Source organism: Haliotis asinina, chromosome 13 (assembly GCF_037392515.1).
Source record: "Haliotis asinina isolate JCU_RB_2024 chromosome 13, JCU_Hal_asi_v2, whole genome shotgun sequence".
In the NCBI taxonomy this organism is placed as follows: domain Eukaryota; kingdom Metazoa; phylum Mollusca; class Gastropoda; order Lepetellida; family Haliotidae; genus Haliotis; species Haliotis asinina.
Genome location: NC_090292.1, coordinates 24048537 through 24068417, shown reverse-complemented (window position 1 = coordinate 24068417; position 19881 = coordinate 24048537). Strand labels below are relative to the sequence as shown.

At 40.2% G+C, this 19881-nt stretch overlaps 1 protein-coding gene across 1 annotated transcript; it reads right to left on the bottom strand.

Moving 5' to 3' along the window:
* Positions 1 to 3254: 3254 nt before the first annotated feature.
* On the bottom strand, positions 3255 to 4157 carry LOC137259448 (uncharacterized). The gene has a single exon (XM_067797103.1). It carries the CDS (start codon positions 4155 to 4157, stop codon positions 3255 to 3257), a length of 903 nt encoding a protein of 300 aa, XP_067653204.1.
* Between the last annotated feature and the right edge of the window lie 15724 nt (positions 4158 to 19881).

Here is a 19881-nt window from a genome sequence, read left to right as displayed (position 1 = left end):
CGCCTTGGAGCGCCAACAAGGGCGATGTCATACGGACTTCCAGCAAACTGACACCAAAGGGTTACAGGAATGGTATACTCCAGTTAATCCAGAGGAATAACCAGATTGGCCCATGAGCCACCGCCTTCTGGCACAGGACTCTAGGCAATATAATATCAGGAATAATTGTAATTTCAAAAAGCCAAGACCAAATAATATATCAAATTTGTGCAATAATAAATCACTATGCACAGGGCCTGGCATGACCAGCTGATTGGTAGAACCGGGCCCATTCTACCACCCGTCTAGGCGAAGTCAGGGCCAAAGTGGTGTGTTGGGCAAGAGGAACGCGGTTCCAGGAACCTATTGCCCTCAACCACCAGGATCCCCTCCTCCACCGACACAGGGCCGCAACCCACGGCAAACGGGTTGGTGGACCAAATATCCCCCCGGGTCCACAGCAGGGCTGTTGGTGAGCTCTTGGCGTTACCCAGCACCCACCACGAGGAGGTGGCTCGCCACAGGTGCCATGAACAAAGGGAGCCAAGACTAAAATGTAAACAATTCCAAATCAAATTCTGTGCAATGACATAAAATCCATGTACAGGGCTTGGCATAAAATCGATGTACAGGGCTTGGCATGACCAGCCGATTGGTTGAACCGGGCCCATTCAACCACCCGTCTAGGTGACGACAGGGCCGAAGTGGTGTGTTGAACAATAGGAACACTGGTCCTGCTCCGATTGCCCTCAACCACCAGGGTCTCAATAATCAAAAAACGTGGCCAGTGATCAATTTGTATAGAGGGTCGATGTTGATCATCGTTTTCCAGTTGACGTTTTGTTTTTTTGTTAGGGGTTTGGTAATCCATGTTTATTGGTATAATGGTTCGTCATCCAAGCTCCCCACCCGCCACTGTGTATCACAAGGACAATGCTAAAGCAAGCAGGCCTCCAGCTTACAGCACCAAGGATACTCAGATGATATACTCCAGCAGAAATATTAAAAATATTAAAAGTCCCACCAGATTGGCCCATGAGCCACCGCCTTCTGGGCATAAGACTCTAGGCAAAGTTCATGTAATCAAAAATCAAGTCAAATAATATTCTAAGAACAAAGGTAGCCAAGCTTAAAATGCAAACAATTCCAAATTTATCTGTTTGTTTTAAATATGTTTCTGGGAGACATAACGCTGAAGGTGTAAAGTCTTGGACTAATAGCTGTAATTCATGTAAATTAGTCCTCAACCCTCTGTAGTTCCACTGCACAATATTATTTGAATAAACTACCGCTTGGGGGATTTATTGGGGATATACCCCGCACTCTTTTGGAGGGCGAAAAGCTATGTGCCCTAGAATGGACGTTTTCAGAAACGTCCATGTCTTCAAGAGACGTGCATTTATTAAACAATTGTATTATAGTTTGTGACCCATTAGGAGCTCTGCCACTTTGTTGTTTTGAAGCATCATGCTTTGGCTTCTGTTTACTTTTCACCATTTGGTCACTAACAGCTGTCAATTGTGACTTTGAGTATGACTGAGATGATGATGTGTGATCAGAAGACGACTTTGAGGTACAAGGAAGTGATTCTTCTGTCTGTGATGATATAGCAGAGTGCAAAAACTGTGGAGAATCGCAATTTACCCACGTCAAGGTAGTTTGGCAGCCTGTGGTTGATGTTGTTTTAGAGCTAGCCCCCGATGATGTTTTTGCGACTGCAGTATAACTTTCTGGAAGATCAGAACTCTTTACCAGTTTTTTGGCCTCAGGAAAAGAGATATTTTGAGTGAATTTTATCTTATTGATCTCTATTTGCTCTTTCCAGATTGGACACTGTTTAGAAAATGAAGAATGATCGCCTGAGCAATTGGTGCATTTTTTATAATCACTGTCACAATCTTCTGTTGTGTGTGTCTTCTCACCACAGTGAGCACACACAACAGACAATGTGCAGGTATTTACACCGTGTCCATATTTCTGGCATTTGAAAGATTTGAGCGGGTTGGGGATGTAGGTATCAACTGGAATATTACAATAGGCTGCCTTCACTGATTTGGGAGCATTAGGACATGAAAAAGTAAACAGATACGTATTTGTCGTGATGGTTTCGTTGTTTCTCCGAGTTGAAAAGCGCTTGACATAGAGCATACCTTGTTGCTACATTTCAGATCCTATATCAAGTTCCGACATATCATCAAACAATCGATCCCCATCTCTCATGATACCTTTGCTTGTGTTCAAGGTTTTATGCGGAGAGACCGTGACCGGAATGCCCACGAAAGATTTGATGTTCATAAGGTTGGTTGATTGTTGTCTTTTTCAATTCAATTAACAGCGCACCCGAACGTAAGTGTCTGATGTTCTTTACGTCCCCAGCAATACATTGAATACCCTTAGATACTGCGAAAGGGTTCATTTTTAATGGTGTCTTGTCCGGAGTCTCAAGAAAACGTGGCCAATACTCAATTGATATAGACGGTCAGTGGTCAGTATCAACAAGATCAATTTCAAGTGGACGTTTTGTTTATCTGGGGGTTATGTCATAACCAGTGGTTAGTCTAATTTGGTTCATCATCCGAGCTGCCCACCCACCACTGTGTATCACAAGGACAATGCTAAAGAAAGCGGGCCTCCAGCTTGCAGCACCAAGGATGCCCGGATGATATACTTCAGTAGAAGAATTATAACTAATTAGTCTACCAGATTGGCCCATGAGCCATTGCCTTCTGGCACAAAACTCTAGACAAAGTTCACATCATCATAATTTGGATATTTCACAATCAAAAAAGTTACACATCAACAGTAGTGCCAAGAGCAAAATTCACAACAATTCCAAATCAAATTTACATACATAGTCCATGCACAGGGCTTGGCATGACCAGCCGATTGGTTGAATCGGGCCCATTCAACCACCCGTTTGGTGAAGTTAGGGCCGGAGTGGTGTTTCGGGCAAATGGAATGCAGTTAAAAGCCCAACTGCTCTCAACCACCAGGATGCTGTCCTACATGGGACGCAACCCACGGCAAAGAGGTTGCCCAATTTAGTCAAGTCAAGTATTTTTTTTTATTCCGTACGTAGGCCACTGGCCCATATACAATATACACGCAATTGTTACAAATATAAGTTAATTATTACAGGGTATACATATCAATGGTGCATGTGGATTGTATTAACAGATTCTTGTCACTATAAATATAACATTGTGATATAAACATATATACACACAAATGTAAATATATGGTTAAAATGTACGAACCTGTGGTTTGAAGAAAAATTATTGAAGTTTGATTGTCCTGCTTTTATAAGCATGATAGATATATTTACATAAATTTCTTAAAGTTGTTTCATTGTTCGTTGATAACAGAGACTTAAATTTATAGTAGTTTGGTTGTTTCTGATATATACATGGCAAGTATTTTAATCCTAGTGCGTTATATTCAGTACATATAAAGATGAAATGGTACTCGTCTTCTACACCTAGATTACACAGAGGGCAACTACGTTCAGCAACCTCGACATTCAACCATCTACCTTCATTATACTTTAGCCTTAATAATCCACATCGGAATTTGGTCAAAATATTTCGAAACTTTTTGTCCAATATACATGATAAATATTTTTCTGGAGTTAACAGACTTTTAAACTCACGGTACATATGGTATCGTGAACTGTTATTCAATGTACTGTTCCATGATTGAAAAAATATATTGATTGCAACAGTCTTGAATCTACTTAAAAATAAAGCTGCGTCACCAACTGTCTGGGACATCCAGACGTAACCAAACCCATGTGCAAAAAGTATTTCTCTTATGTAAGAAGCATATGTCTTGTAGCCACAGTTATCGTAATACACTTGCATTTTGTACACTTTCAAGGGGATTCTATCTTCATGCATATGAATAACCTTTACCCAATATTTCAAAGTTTTACACAATGCGTTTATATAGAGAGGATATCTTCCACATTCGCCATATACAATAGCAGTAGGTGTTTGAGGGCTGACATTCAAGAAACGTTTGCAGGCTATTAAATGGACCTTTTCTATTTCATAAAATCTATGCATTCCCCAGATTTCTGCTCCGTACAGTAATATCGGCTGTATCTGGGCATCAAAAATTTTGAAGTACACACTGGGGTCTATTATTCCAATTCCATTTAAATTACTTATTACTTCCATTAAGGCCCGCTTGCCCCTCAATGCTAAATCAGTGATGCAATTTCTCATTTTGAATGTTGACGAAAATACAACTCCCAGATATTTATAAGTACTTAATGTTGTTATTGGCTGGCTTTTCATTCGTTGCTAAGCGCCCTCCCCTTCTAAAAACAACTATATTTGTCTTGTCTAAATTTCCCTCTAGACTTGAATATTCAGAGTAATTGTGCAGTATATTAAGTTGATTCTGTAAGCCTGTAATTTTATCAGATATAAGAACAACATCATCTGCAAACATAAGTAACATTATTCCTAATAGGTCGGGAAATAACTGCACTCCATATTTGCCATATCTAGATATGTCATCTGATAATCCATTAATGAAAAAGGAAAACAATACGGGGCTAAGAACACAACCTTGCTTTAAACCAATTGGACAATCAAAATATTCAGTATACCCATTATAACCTCTAACACAAGCTGTTACTGAACTATATATACTCATGATAGCAGATAGCATTTTCCCCTGAAGACCAGATTTGAATAAGCACTTGTATAACTTAGGACGGTCAATTGAGTCAAAGGCTTTTCTAAAATCAATAAAAGCAACATATAACTTTTTCCTTTTCTTAATTAGACATTTTTCTATAACACCATGTAAAGTAAAAATATGATCAATCGTAGAGTACCCTTGTCTAAAACCAGCTTGTGTTTCGGGAATTTTACTCCTTATATTTGCCCAGGTTCTGATGCGGACATTTAAAATGGACGTATATAATTTACTTAACATGCACAGTATTGAAATCCCTCTGTAATTATCTGGGTTTTAGCGATCGCCCTTTTTATGTAAAGGAATAACTATTGCTTTCGTCCAAGCCATGGGACAAACGCCTGTATCAAAAATCTTATTAAACAATACCTTTAAAAAGGGCATAATAACATGCTTAGATGATTTCAACAGCTCAGTAATTACACCATCACTACCCGCTGACTTGCCATTTTTCAGATGGGAAAGACATGAACATATTTCCTCATCAGTGATAGAGGACTCAAGAATATAGCTATCAATATCATTTAAAGGAATATTCACATCAGGACAGAAAACATCATTCTCAGTGGTATCGTCAGCTAGATTTCTAGGTGTGAACAACCCTTTAAAATGATTATACAGTAAAGATTTGTCTAGTGGACAACGTGGGCTCTTTGTAGCATTCAGACTTCTCAGCTCTTTCCAGAACGCAGAAGTGTTATGGATGGAAGATTTTAACTTAGAACTTTTCTTACGACAAGCAATGGGGTGCTGTGGACACATTCTGTCCCGGGTCCACACGGGAGGAGAGCACTTAGCGTTACCCATTACCCACCACGAGGAGGTGGCTCTTCATGGGTGCCTGTATTCCAAAAGGTTTCAACTTTATTGTGGTGTCATCCTTTCTCTGAATCACGAGAAAACGTGGCCAGAGAACGTGGGCAGTCCTTTGTCGTTTCCATCTGGATCAGTGTCAAGTTATTCTTTGTAATAGGAGTTCCGGACGCCATAGTTAGTGAGGAATGGTACTTCATCCGAGCCCCCCATACTCCGTGGAGTATCATAAGGAGAATGCTTAACACAAGCGGGTCAGCTACAAAGCACCAAGGATACCCAGGTGATATACTCCGGCAGAAAATATAAAGAATCTAGCAGACTGACCCATGAGCCACCGTCTTCTGGGCATAGGGCTTGCCATGACCAGCCGATTGGTTGAACTGGGCCCATTCAACCAACCGTCTAGGTGGAGTTAGGGCTTAAGTGGTGTGTTGAACAAAGGGGAAGCGGTGCTCCCAGAGCCCTCAACCACCAGGATCCCGTCGTCCACCGACGCAGGGCCGCTACCCACGACAAACGTGTTGATGGACCAAATATGCCCCTGGGTCAACGTGGAGGTTGGCGAGCTAATAACGTTACCCAACACCCACCACGAGGAGGTGGCTTGTCAGGGGGCCCCGCTGTGGTGACAAGCATTAGGGCAATGACTAGGACAGTAAAGTGTGCACACTGCAGCGGTAACCATATTGCCTCTTCCAAGTCTTGTACAGTGTGGCAAAGTGAATCAGAGATCTTAAAGGTCAAACACAGAAAATGTCTCCTTTCACGAAGCTAAGAAGACGGTCGCCAGTTTAACTGCAACTCCTCCAACCATCTTCTACTCTTCTGCCGTTTCTCGTCTGCCTATGACTACTGCAAGTATCTCTTGCCAGACCGATCTGGCATGGGTCACATTTTCTCAGCCTATCTCAGCCGATAAAAACCTCTGATTCACAAACACCCGCACGAATGTCCAAAGCATGAAACGGAAAAGAAAGAAAAGAAACTGCAGAAACTAAGGCAGATAGAGCAACTGCCAAATCCCAATCCTCGATCACCATTGGAAGAACCATGAATCCACAAAACATGATTGAACAGAACTGCAGAGGACTTCAGAATAATTTTAATAAACTGCAGTTATTCATCCAAGATTTTCCAAGAAATCTGCCAAAACGAAAAGAACCAATAAGTTCGACATCCATTGGTGCAGTTCCTACCACTCCTTTTACCCTTTCGGTGTTAAAGCTACAGACTTCTGTCCTGTTCAGGCAGGGCATCCCCCACAGCCCTGTTCCACCAACCTACAAACTTTAGCTGTGTGCATCACTCTGAACATAGCGTTTACTATGTTCACTCGATCTTCCTGTATCCTCAACTGACTGCCTATCAGATCTTCAAAACATACATATTTTTACAAAACCCTTTATAATCATGGACGACTTCAACGGTCATAAGCCCCTAGTGGCGTAGTACTGACACAATCAACAAGAGAAAGGTTCTGGAACTTACTCTGTTCTCGATCTATCACTTACTGATTCTAATCTTCTAAACGAGTCTGAATGGTGGGTCCATGATGACCTTTGTGGAAGCGACCACAACCCCACATATCAGCAGGTAAAATTGATCTCAACACAATAGCACCTTACTGGTTTTTATCTTCAACGCTCTGGCAGATGGATCGAACGATGATGGCCAGGTTGCCAATTTGTCATTGGATCCACTGTCTCCTGAAGAATCTCAGACAACAGTTCCATCTTCACTGCGAGGCCAAGGCTATATTCACAGCTTTGCCCTATATGAAACACCAGAACCATTCGAAAAATAATATCGTTTTAACAGACTCATTATCTTGCCGTCAAGCATTTCAGAATGTTACTCTGTCACCCTATCATCTTGGACGTTTTCTACTGGTTGCCAGGTCACGTCAGCATTGCAGCTAAAACGAAGACCGATGCTGCAGTTCTTGATAAGTACTTCTCTGCACTGCTGATGCCCTACACTGACTTCAAACCCACTGTCATAACTTATTCTCAGGACCCTAAGCAAAAAACGTTTGCACACCCAGGTAGGAAGAAATACACTTCATGGACTGAAGTGAACAATTGGATATACTTACTTGGGTTGTCAGGCAAGACTTGATGAAATGTTTTTTGCGGCGATGTCGTACTGGCCACAGCCGATTTACTAAGGACTATCTGCTGAAAACGGATGGGGATGTATCTCCCATGAAGTGTTCACCATCACACATATGTTGCTTGACTGTGTAAACCTATCTGTTGCAAGTAAGTCCCATTAAGATGTGAGAAATCTGAAAGATCTGTTTTCCCTGTAAGTGCGTATCATAGATTACCTGAGGACAGTTGACCTGTATCATATGCTTGCTTGTGTATTTATTGCTATGTCATTTCCTGTTTTTAAATGGTAGTGAAATGAAAGGGTATGTTTTTGAAATAGGGCACTTTTGGACCATGGACTTTGAATGGTAATTCATGCAAAATTGATCTCGTCACCATATGGCTGGACTGAAAGATGTGCCGTTAAGCCCAGCTCAACTCATTGCAAGGGATAAAAACGGAGGATCATCACCTTTTAACAAGTGTTCGCGTTTATATCGCGTATGGCCAAGCGACATCGTCGCACAATGAGCTTCTCAAATCTGGACTGACAACCCAAGTAGGTGTAACCAGTGCAGGGTTTTATTGCATGTAATGTATTGACACCTACTTCAGTGTCCCACTTCTTCTGTATCAGATATAACATCTACATTTGTTGAGTGCTGCCATCATGTTTTCAGAAATGCCATCTTGGCTGGGTAACCAATGAAAGACGACGTCACACTGGCCAGTAGCAAGATCATTATGTAATCATTACATTTGAGAGGAAACCAGCAAAGGACGATGACGTACTGGCCTGAGTGAGTTAATATTTAACGTCACATCGGCAATATTGCAGCCATATCGTGACGAGAACGAATAAAATACAAATGAGTTAATAGCACGGACATTGCAAAACCCTGTCAGCGAAGGACAGTAAAACTGACTAGAATATCACAGAATAGAATATAAAACTAATGAATAGACCTAAAACAATGTATCTATAGAGGAGAGTACAATATAAAAATGAGCTATAGGTTGCCAACAACTGAAGGTAGATCACCATACTAAGGACCATGGGGACTTACAGTACATTTGCTTCCTGCATGGACCCTAGCTGGATTTACATCATCCCTTCAGCTATTAGCAATTTAGACAAATCTAGCCATAAAGTAAAAACACACTTATTCTACGACTAAAAGGCTGGAAAACTGAATTTACTTCGAATGAGTCTGGATTTACGTACCCTCTCAGGAGGACAATTGTTTGACGGTACTTCAACCCCCTTTGAGGGTACAGCCACTAACAATTTGAGTTACAAATTTAATCTTCCAATTTTAAAATATTTATCTATTTACAGTTCAGTTAACAAATTTAATTCCTTTAAAAATGCAATAATTAAATGAAAACTAACACTGTTAAAAAGATCCTTCATAGTTTGTGAATTAAAATACTGACCCCTTGTGATGAAATACTCAACACAGTCAAGCAAGATATGCTTGACTGATTCTTTCATCACAAGGGATGCAGAACGGAGGATCCTCACCTTTCAAAAGGTATTCATGTGTATATCTGGTGTGGCCAGTACGACATCGCCGCATAATGACCTCTTCAAATCTGGACTGTCAACCGAAGTAGGTGTAACCAATGTAGGGTTTTATTGCATGTACTTTATTTATACCCACTTGGGTGTCCCACTTCTTTTGCATCAGATCACGTATATAAGATCTAATAGTAGGTTTAAAATCTGAGTACGGAATACGAAGTGGTGTTACAGACTTGTTGAGTGCCGCCTTGGCAGCAAGATCGGCCATCACATTCCCAGAAATGCCTACATGGCTGGGTAACCAACAGAATACGATGTCGTATTGGCCAGTAGCAAGATTATTATACAATTCAATTATTTCTATTAAAAGTGGATGTTTACATGGCATGTTTTTAATTGCCTGGAGGCAAGAAAGAGAATCAGAATAGATAGTATACTGTTTATGTCGGGGATGTCTTTCAATATACTTAACAGATGTTAATATAGCGTTTGCTTCTGCTGTGAAAATAGAACTATTATCTGGTAATCTGGAAGATATTGTTCTGGATCCAATGACAGTGGCACAAGCCACTGCGCCACCATCCTTGGACCCATCTGTAAATAAAGATTTGTATGTATTATACTTACTTTTTAACTGATTATATTCTTGTTTATGTTGTAATTCATTTGTTTCTGATTTTTTAAATGCAGTTAATGTTAGGTCAACTTGTGGCCTAACCAACTGCCAAGGAGGAGAAGAAAGAAGACGGGAAGGCGATATACTTTCCTGCTCAATACCGGCAGCAGATATAAATGGTTTAATTCTGTGCGCAAGGGGTGGAACAAGAGAAGACTTTTTGTTATACAAATCCTCATAAAGGGGATTGAACACACAGTTATAGGCAGGGTTAGATTCATTAGAATTTAAAACTTGTCAGTGTTAGGTCAACTTCGGGTCTAACAAACTCCCAGATGGAAGTAGACGGGGAGGAGATATATTGGCTAGCTCAATGCCGCAAGCAGACAGAAAAGGTTTCACTCTAAGTCCCAGAGGCGGAACAAGAGAAGACTTTTTTTGTACAGATCCTCATAAAGAGGATTAAAAACACAGTTAAATGCAGGATTGGCTTCATTAGAATATAGCTTTGTTATATACTGTAAGGAGAGTTTTATACGCCGTTGAGTAAGAGATGGCTCATCGGCCTCGACGTAAAGACTGTCAATAGGAGAAGTTCTAAATGACCCAAGACATAGTCTTAGACCTTGATGGTGGATAGAATCAAGTAGTTTGAGGTTGCTTTTACAGGCTCCACCATAAACGATGGAGCCGTAATCAAGTTTCGAACGGATGAGAGATCTGTATAAGTGGAGTAGGGTAATTTGGTCTCCACTTTGAATTGGAAACAACTTTTAACAGATCAAGTGCCTTTAGGCATTTAGTTTTAAGGGATTTAATGTGGGATAGAAAAGTTAGATGTGAGTCGAAAATAAGACCCAAGAACTTGGCCTCCTTTACAACTTTGATGGGGGTGCCATTTAAAAATAGTTCTGGATCTTTATGCGGTTTATACTTTCTGCAGAAATGCAAACAATTTGTTTTTGTTATAGAAAATTTAAACCCGTTTTCAAGTGACCATTTTTCAATTTTATTCAGACAAATTTGTAATTGCCTCTCTATTGTATGCATATTTCTACCTCTACAAGAAACATTAAAATCATCCACAAATAGTGATCCATCTACTGAATCACTGAAAACCTTAGAAAGACTATTGATTTTAATACTAAATAAAGTCACAGACAAAATACTGCCTTGTGGAACACCCTGATCGTGAGGAAAATAGTCTGAGAGGGTTGATCCCACACGTACTTGAAACTGTCTGTCATTTAAAAAATTGGATATAAACTGAGGCAAGCGACTTCTCAACCCAAAAGAATATAAATCTTTCAAAATACCATGCTTCCAAGTAGTATCATATGCTTTTTCGAGATCAAAAAAGATTGATACTGCATGTTGTTTTCTAATGAAAGAAATTTTTACAAATGATTCCAACCGAACAAAGTGGTCAATTGTGCTTCGGTTTTTACGAAAACCACATTGTATATCATTAATCAGATTGTTGGTTTCCAAAAACCAAACTAAGCTATTATTTACCATTCGCTCCATGGTTTTGCAAATAGTTAAGGAAATAGGTCGGTAATTTGATGGATCTGTATGATCCCTCCCAGGCTTTGGAATAGGAACAACTATGGCTTTTTTTGGATGATAATTTGAGGAGGACGAATGTTTAGCCAAAGTTTCACCCAACTTGTTTGCAATATCAGATTTTGCAGTTAGTATGTTATTATCATTTTTGAGATGCTGAATACTACTGGATTTGGAACCCTTGCCTTTAATTTTTTGGATCATATTCCATACCCTTGACATAGGAGTACGGGAATTCATTTTGGAAACGTAATTTTTCCAAGTATGACGTTTTATGTGTTTAAACGTTCGTCGAGCTTTAGCGTCACTGATGTTTACATTATTTAAGTTATGAACAGTGGGATGAAGACGAAAATATTTCTCTGCTTTCTTCCTCTTTTTCCTAGCCTGTTTGCATTCATGGTTTACGGATGTGCGGATTTACAGAGGACTTAGGAATAGTTTCATCAGCTATATGTTTTAGTTTGTCTGAGAACATTTTAATTGGATCAGGGACATCCATGAAAAGGTTTGGTTTAAGTTCCATAAGGCAGGTGGCCTGAAATAATGGCCAATTGGCCTTTGAAAAATTCCATCTTGTCACAGGCGGATCATCGGAAGGGTTAACTGCTGTAATTACTGTAGGAAAATGGTCATTACCACAAAGATCATTATGGACTGACCATTCAAACTCATTATAAACGTTTGAATCAGTGAGTGACAGGTCTAAAGACGAATATGTTCCCGTTGCAGGATGCAAATACGTGTCAGAACCATCATTAAATATACATAAATTATTATCAAATATAAACTCTTTCCCTTTACTGTTGGTATCAGGACTTCCCCATAATGGGTTATGTCCATTGAGATCACCCATTATGATACAGGGTTTTGGTAATTGGTCATACAAATCTTGAAGATCATTCTGATGGAGAATGGAAGAAGGGGAGATATACAAGGAACAAAGAGTGAGAGTTATATGTAAAGTAAGACGAACAGTAACAGCCTGAAGATTGGTTTTAAGAAGAACAGGGCTATGAATAGTACCATGTCTCACCAGTATGGAAGATCCACCCGTGGCTTTGTCACCAGGGGGTGAAAAAGAATGATAAGTATGGTATTAACGCAGTTCGAACTTATCAGTATGTTTCAAGTACGTTTCTTGAAAACTAAATGCTGATGGTCCATAATCCTGTGCTAGTAATTGTACTTCATTAAAATTGGTCGTAAGTCCTCTGCAATTCCATTGGATTAAGGAATTATTGTTCATTTGATAGCAGGTGGTAGTACTGGGGACCGACTTTTCCCCTTCCGAGGTGAACTGCTTCTGTTTCGCGCACGGGGATGAGGAGAGACGTCCATGTCTTCTAAAAGTTGAAACTTGTTATAGACTTGTACAGGATCACGTGATCCCTTTAGTACTCGATCAGATTTTTGTCTATAATCTACTTTATGACAAGGATTTTTCACTGCAGGAGATATTGTTTGTGATTCGGTCTGACAAGCTGATGTGGCATGATTCTTAGCACCAGCAGAATCTGATGTACTTAAAGTTTGTTTGTCAGCTTTAACCCAGGTGATATCTGTCTGACATGAAACAGACAGCACAGATTTAGCATGAGGGCGAACAACGACAGCAGAGTATGTTATACTTGATGACTGAGGCAAGGCTGCATTTACTAAACGTTTTGCCTCATGATAGGTGACATTCTTTTGAGTTTTGATTTTGATAATTTCATATTCACGTTTCCAGATTTCACATGACTTTGATGAAGACATATGGTCTCCCAGGCAATTAACACATTTTGGAGAAGACAAACAGTCAGAACCTTCATGATCTTCTTCACCACATCTGTAGCATGTTGCACGATTCCTGCAAGATTGGGCACCGTGACCAAACTTTTGACAGTTGTAACAACGAAGTGGATTTGGAATATATTGCTCCACCTCGATATTACAATATCCAGCTTTGATATACTTTGGATGTTTCGGTTGTGAAAAAGAAATCAAATAAGTATTTGTATTGAAAGTTTCTCCATTTTTCTTAAAAGTGAATCGTTTGACATGAGTGACTCCTTGATTTTGTAGTTCAGTGGCGATTTCTGTTTCACTCATGTGGGCAAGCCACCGGTCTCTGTCTCTCAAGATGCCTTTGCTGCTGTTCAAAGACTTATGGGGAGAAACAGATACTGCAGTATTTGCAAGCTGTTTTGTACCTATGAGGGTAGCTGATTGTTTCGCTGTTTTACACACAATGAGGAGAAACCCAGATCTATTTTTTGTAACAGCTTGGACATCCCCAAGAAGTCCATAAATTGCTTTTGGTGTGGCAAATGGATTGAATTTTAGAGGTTCACCGTTAGTAGAAGATACAACCAAAAATCTACTCCATGTATCCGGTAATCTGTTTGTAGCACTGTCCTCGTCCGAGAACAAACACTCAACTAGTGCTCGTTTATGTTTTTTGGGTTAAGCCATGGTTAATAATAGAAAGTTCACCATCCCAGCTCCCCACCCTCCACCGAGTATCACATGGACAATGCTATATACCAGTGGCTTTCCGACTGGCAGCACCAAGGATACTGGAATGGTATACTCCAGCAGAAGACCAATTCAAAATTAATCGATCCACCAGATTGGCCCATGAGCCACCGCCTTCTGGGCATAAGACTCTAGGCAAAGTTCTTAACATCGGTTTTCAAATCTAAAAGTTTTATATGAATGAAAAAGCCAAGGCCAAAATTGAAACAGTACAAAATCAAATCTGTGCAATTACATAAATAATCCACGCACAGGGCTTGGCATGACCAGCCGATTGGTCGAACCGGGTCCATTCGACCACCCGTCTAGGCGATGTCAGGGCCAAAGTGGTGTATTGAGCAACAGGAACACGGTTACAGGTCCTTATTGCCCTCAACCACCAGGATCCCCTCCTCCACCGACACAGGGCCGCAACCCACGGCAAACGGGTTGGTGGACCAAATATCCCCCCGGGTCCACAACGGGGGTGTCGGCGAGCTCTTGGCGTTACCCAGCACCCACCACGAGGAGGTGGCTCGCCACGGGTGCCACTGGCCTGTAGTAAGACCACTATGTAATTCAATAATTTCAGTTAAAAGTAGATGTTCATAAGAAAGATTTTTAATCGCCTGAAGGCAAGAAAGAAAGTCAGAAAAGGTTGTAAATTGGTTGTATTTAGACTGTTTTAGATATATTTGAGAACTGTTAATATGGCGTTTGCTTCTGCTGTAAAAAGTAGAGCTGTTATCTTCTAATCGAGAAGAAACTGTGTGCCATTACATGGGATAACTAATTTAAATCACGACCTAGGAACAATGTTTCAATAATATTAGTTTACATTTAGTTATTGCATTTTTAAAGAAACAGATTTTGTAACTAGATAACTATTTTAATATTTTAACTTTACATTAGTAACTTAACACTTGTTTACGTGCACCAACTTAAAGAAATAATTATACTCAAATTTTTGTACTCTTTAACCATTGCATATGAAAGACTTGTGGTGTGCCATATGCGGAACACCAAACTCATACTTAAAATAAAAATTCTCGCTAATTCATACCAAGCGATTAAAAGTTGCCAAAAAAGCGGTCTGCTTCACTCTCGACCGCCAACGAAACCACATACAGGTTACGTAACTCTGTAGCCAGAGCCAGAGTGACGTTATATGAGGATTTTGCAGTTAGTTATATGGGAAATGTGTAGGAAGCTCATCATTTTGCTGATTTCTCGACGTCAACAATGCCGAATAGTTGAGTTCCCGTCAATTGCTCCTTGGGGTCAGGTGATGGTGTCGCCATGCACAGATTTTCAAAAATTGTGATGTCACCGGCCAAAGTTCGTTAGAATTAATAAGATTGTTGTTTGTTTTCATCAAGTTGGACAATCAAAACTACTTTCTAAAATAGTTAGGAATAGTTAGGAATAGTTACAATACGCATTTGAGTCATGGTCAAGAGGATTTGCATGACACAACTTGTAACATAACTGTTCTTCCACGGAAGCGAGGTGGGGGTCGAAGTGACAATACTGCGCGATATATTTCTTCAGTTGCTAAATTCACTTGGTTTATACACGTTGACTCACGAGTATGTAGACATTAGTCACTTTAATCCGCATAAAAGTAATTAATCAATCAGCATGTTATGGATCCCTTGATCGATACAGACACAGGAAATGCCAAAATGGGAACCTTTGAGGGGTAATCTATGTGGTGTTACCACTAATTATACCTGTTATAAATTCACTAACTGAATATCAAGTGAATGACAAATAGTGTGTAGGTTACAACCTAGCGACACCAAATGATATTGACAGAATCGTGTATGAAAACAAGGGTTGTAACTCGAAAACTAGAAAGAAGGAAACAAAACTAAATAATATTATATTGTGAACATATGGCTTTCATTTTCCCCAACAGCTGTCGCGAGTTCAGGTTTGGACAAACCTGTATACGAACGAAATATATTTAGTCTCCTGAAATGTAAATGTATTTTGCATAGGCCTTCATAGCTATAACTCCATACCTATACACCCCCCAACCAACCCCCCCCCCCCCCCCCCCCCCCACACACACACACACACCTTGTGATCTTTAAGCCCTGTTTATATCCACTCCTTTTACCCCTATTGGTGTTTTGCCCCTGGGTAAATTTACCCATATAGGGAAGAGGTAAAATTGACTTCACATTACAGCGATGAAGATATACGTCCACAATTCAATTTTGAGTCTGGGTTCATTAGTACGCAGAGAACGCACTGTTTGGGTGAGGAGGGTGAGTTAATAATTATTGTCATATCGGCAATTACTCAGCCATATCGTGATCAAAACAATTTAAATGAGAAAATGAAAGCATTTAGAAGAACATATGCTTTCACGATGGACACTAAAAATACTAGGGCATCACAGATATAGATATAAAACTAGCATGGCAAAGGAAAACATTCTAGTAATTAAATTAGACTTTACACGGATTATAGCTCGACAACAACTGAAGGCAGATCACCATACTAGGGACATTGCGGTAAATTCGAAAGAAAGTCTACCGAGTTTTTGAAAGTAGTATTCTTGTTATTCTAATTTTGACTACCATTTCTTAAACTCAGCAGCGGCTGAAGGGATGATGTAAATCAAGCTAGCGTCCATGCAGGAAGCAAATGTACTGTAAGTCCTCATGGTCCCTAGTATGGGGATCTACATTTAGTTGTTGGTAATATATAGCCCGTATTTTATATTGTCTTGTCTAAATAGTGATATTTAGTTTTAACTTCCCACACTCGTTTTAAAGTGTGATATTCTATTTTACTGCCCTTTGACGACAGGTTTTTATGATACACGTATATATTGCATTTCAGTATTAACTGTTCTCGTTACGATATGGCTGAAATATTGCCGATGTGACGTTAAATATTAACTAACTCACTCTTCTTAAGTGACACTGCCTATGGTTCTGACCATGACAAGGAAAATGGTTATTGGTGCAATGCAGTAAGTGGGGACAAGACTGGTTCGAGTTACTGATTCATGACATTGAGCATATGCTGGATCAACAGGACACCGAGGTACTGGTGGATATTGGATGGATCACGGCTTGGCACATGGTCGATGAGTGTCCGTCTTTCTTGTTTATCAAGTTTTCTAAGTTCTCTGTTTTCTTTCTCCTCAACGATGTTCCTCATTTGTATCTCAATTCGGTTCTTTTTCAACCTTTCTCTAGACAATCTCATCGTAGCTCCAAAGTTGTTTGATTCTTTTTTCCTTTTTCCGTTCTGTTTCTTCTGAATTTCCTATTTTGTTCCGTCTATTTTCATGTAATCAATTTCTTGGTCATTTGTAACATTTTAAACATATCCATTATCTCCGGGGCACCCGGGTCAAGCCCCCTCCTCGTGGTGGGTGCTAGGTAATGCTCAGAGATCGCCGACACCCCCGTATTGGACCCTGGGGAGATATTTGGTCCACCAATCCGTTTGCCGTGGGTTGCGGCCCTGCGTCGGTGGAGGAGGGGATCCCGGTGGTTGAGGGCAATGGGAGCAGGACCAGTGATCCTGTTGTTCAACACACCACTTCGGCCCTGACTTCACCTTGACAAGAGGTTGAATGGGCCCGGTTCAACCAATCGGCTGGTCACGCCAAGCCCTGAGCATGACTGTATGTAATGTTGCACATAATGTTGAGAATTGTAATATGTATATATTAGGTCTTGGCCGATATTTTTTTATCTTCTCAATTTCAATTTTCCTTGTTCATGTCTTTGCCTAGAGTCATATGCCCAGAGGGCAGTGGCTCATAGGCCAATCTGGTGGAATTATTAATGTTTTAATTCTTCTACTGTAGTATATCATCCGGTTATCCTTGGTGCTGTAAGCTGGAGGCCCGCTGGCTTTAGCATTGTCCTTGTGATACTCCGTAGTGGGTGGGGAGCTCGGATGATGAAGCATATGACACCAACCATGGCTTATGAAATACCTAACAAAAAAACAAAAAAAACAAAACGTCCACTTGAAATTGATCCTGTTGATACTGACCATAGACCGTCTCTATCGATTGAGTATTGGCCACGTTTCTTCCTATTGAGACTCCGGACAAGACACCTTTAAAGCTGAACCCTTTCGCAGTATCTAAGGGTATTCAAGGTATTGCTCGGGATGTGAAGAACATTAGACGCTTTCGTTCGGGTGCACTGCCATTTGAGTGTGGCAAGAAACAGCAAGCAACCAATCGGATGAGCATTGAATCTTTTGTGGACATTCCGGTCACGGTCTCTGCTCACAAGACCTTGAACACAAGTAAAAGTATCGTCAGAGATCTTGATCGGTTGTTTGCTGACATGTCCGAACTTGATATAGCATGCGGAGTGAAAGATCAAGGTGTGCTGTATGTGAAGCGCTTTTCCACCCGAAAAAACAATGAAACATTCCAAACGAATACATATCTGTTTTCTTTTCAAATGCTACCAAATCAGTGAAGGCAGGTTGCTGCAATATCCAAGTTGAAGCCTACATCCCCCACCCGCTCAGGTGCTTTAAATGCCAGAAATGATCACGGTGTATCTACCTGCACATTGTCTGTTGCGTGTGCTCACTGTGGTGAGAAGACACACACAACAGAAGATGGTGGCAGTGATTATAAAAAATGCACCAACTGCTCAGGCGACCATTCATCTTCGTCAAAACAGTGTCCAATAGGGAAAGAGCAAATGGCGATTAACAAAATAAAGTTCACCCAAAATATCTCTCTTTCTGAGGCAAAGAAACTGCTGAAGAGATCTGACCTTCCAGACAGTTATGCTACAGTAGCAAAATCATCATCTGAGTCCAGCTTTAAAGTAACAAAATCATCCACAGGAAAACGTCCATTCCAGGGCACATAGCTTGTCGCCCTCCAAAAGAGTGCGGAGTAGATCCCCAATAAATCCCCCCAAAAGATAGTTTATTCCAATAATGTTGTACAGTGGAGCTGCAGAGGATTGAGGACTAACTTACATGAAATACAGCTATTACACCTTCAGCGATATGTCTCCAAGAAACATATTTAAACAAACAGATACATTTGGCCTTCGTCATTTTAATTTATATCATTGTTTTTAACCTCCGGGTGGTAAAGCCACTGACGGGTCATCCGTTCTAGTCAGACAACACGTAATTCAAAGCCCTCTTTCACTGAATACATGTACTAATATGCAGGCTCTTGCAGTGAGAATTACTTTACATGTAGCGTTCACACTATGCTCTCTCTATATTTCTCCATCTTCGACATTTGCCAAAACTGATCTTCAAGCTCTATATGACCAACTCCCGAAGCGCTGTATTATAATGCGACATTTAAATGTGCACAACCCACTCTGGGGTAGTGTACGCAGAAACACTAAAGGTATATTGTTGGAGGAGTTTTGTTCTGACAAAGATTTATGTATTTATAATGATGGTTCCAGCACATATTTACACCCTGGTACAGGGACCTATTCTGCTCTCGGCTTGTCACTGACAAATTCAGAACTTCTTAAAGAAATTCGAATGGTCAGTCCACGATGACCTCTGTGGAAGTGACCATTTTCCTACTGTATTCAAAGCTGTAACTTCATCCGATATTCCTCCATCATCAAGACGTAATTTTTAAAAGGCTAACTGGGCTTCATACGAAACATTGTGTGCTGAAAAACTTAAACCTGAACGTTTTATTGACGTTTCTGATGCTATTAAATGCTTTTCTGATGAACTGAACTGCATAGCTGTATACCACATTCTTCTCCGGTTCCACACCTAAGAAAACCATGGTTCAACAATGAGTGCAAACAAGCTAGGAAGGCAAGGAAAAAGCCAGAACATTATTTCCGTCGCCATCGCATGGTGCATAATTTAAATGAATTTTAAATTTTAAATGCTAAAGCGCAGCGTACTTTTAACCAGAACAAACTCCATTCTTGGCAACATTATGTATCCAAAATACATTCTCGGACACCCATGTCCAAAATATGGAACATGGTCCAGAAATTTACAGCTAAAGTTACTAACTCTACTGTCCATCATCTTAAACATGGAGATCAATTGCTTACTGATAAATCAGATATTGCTAATAA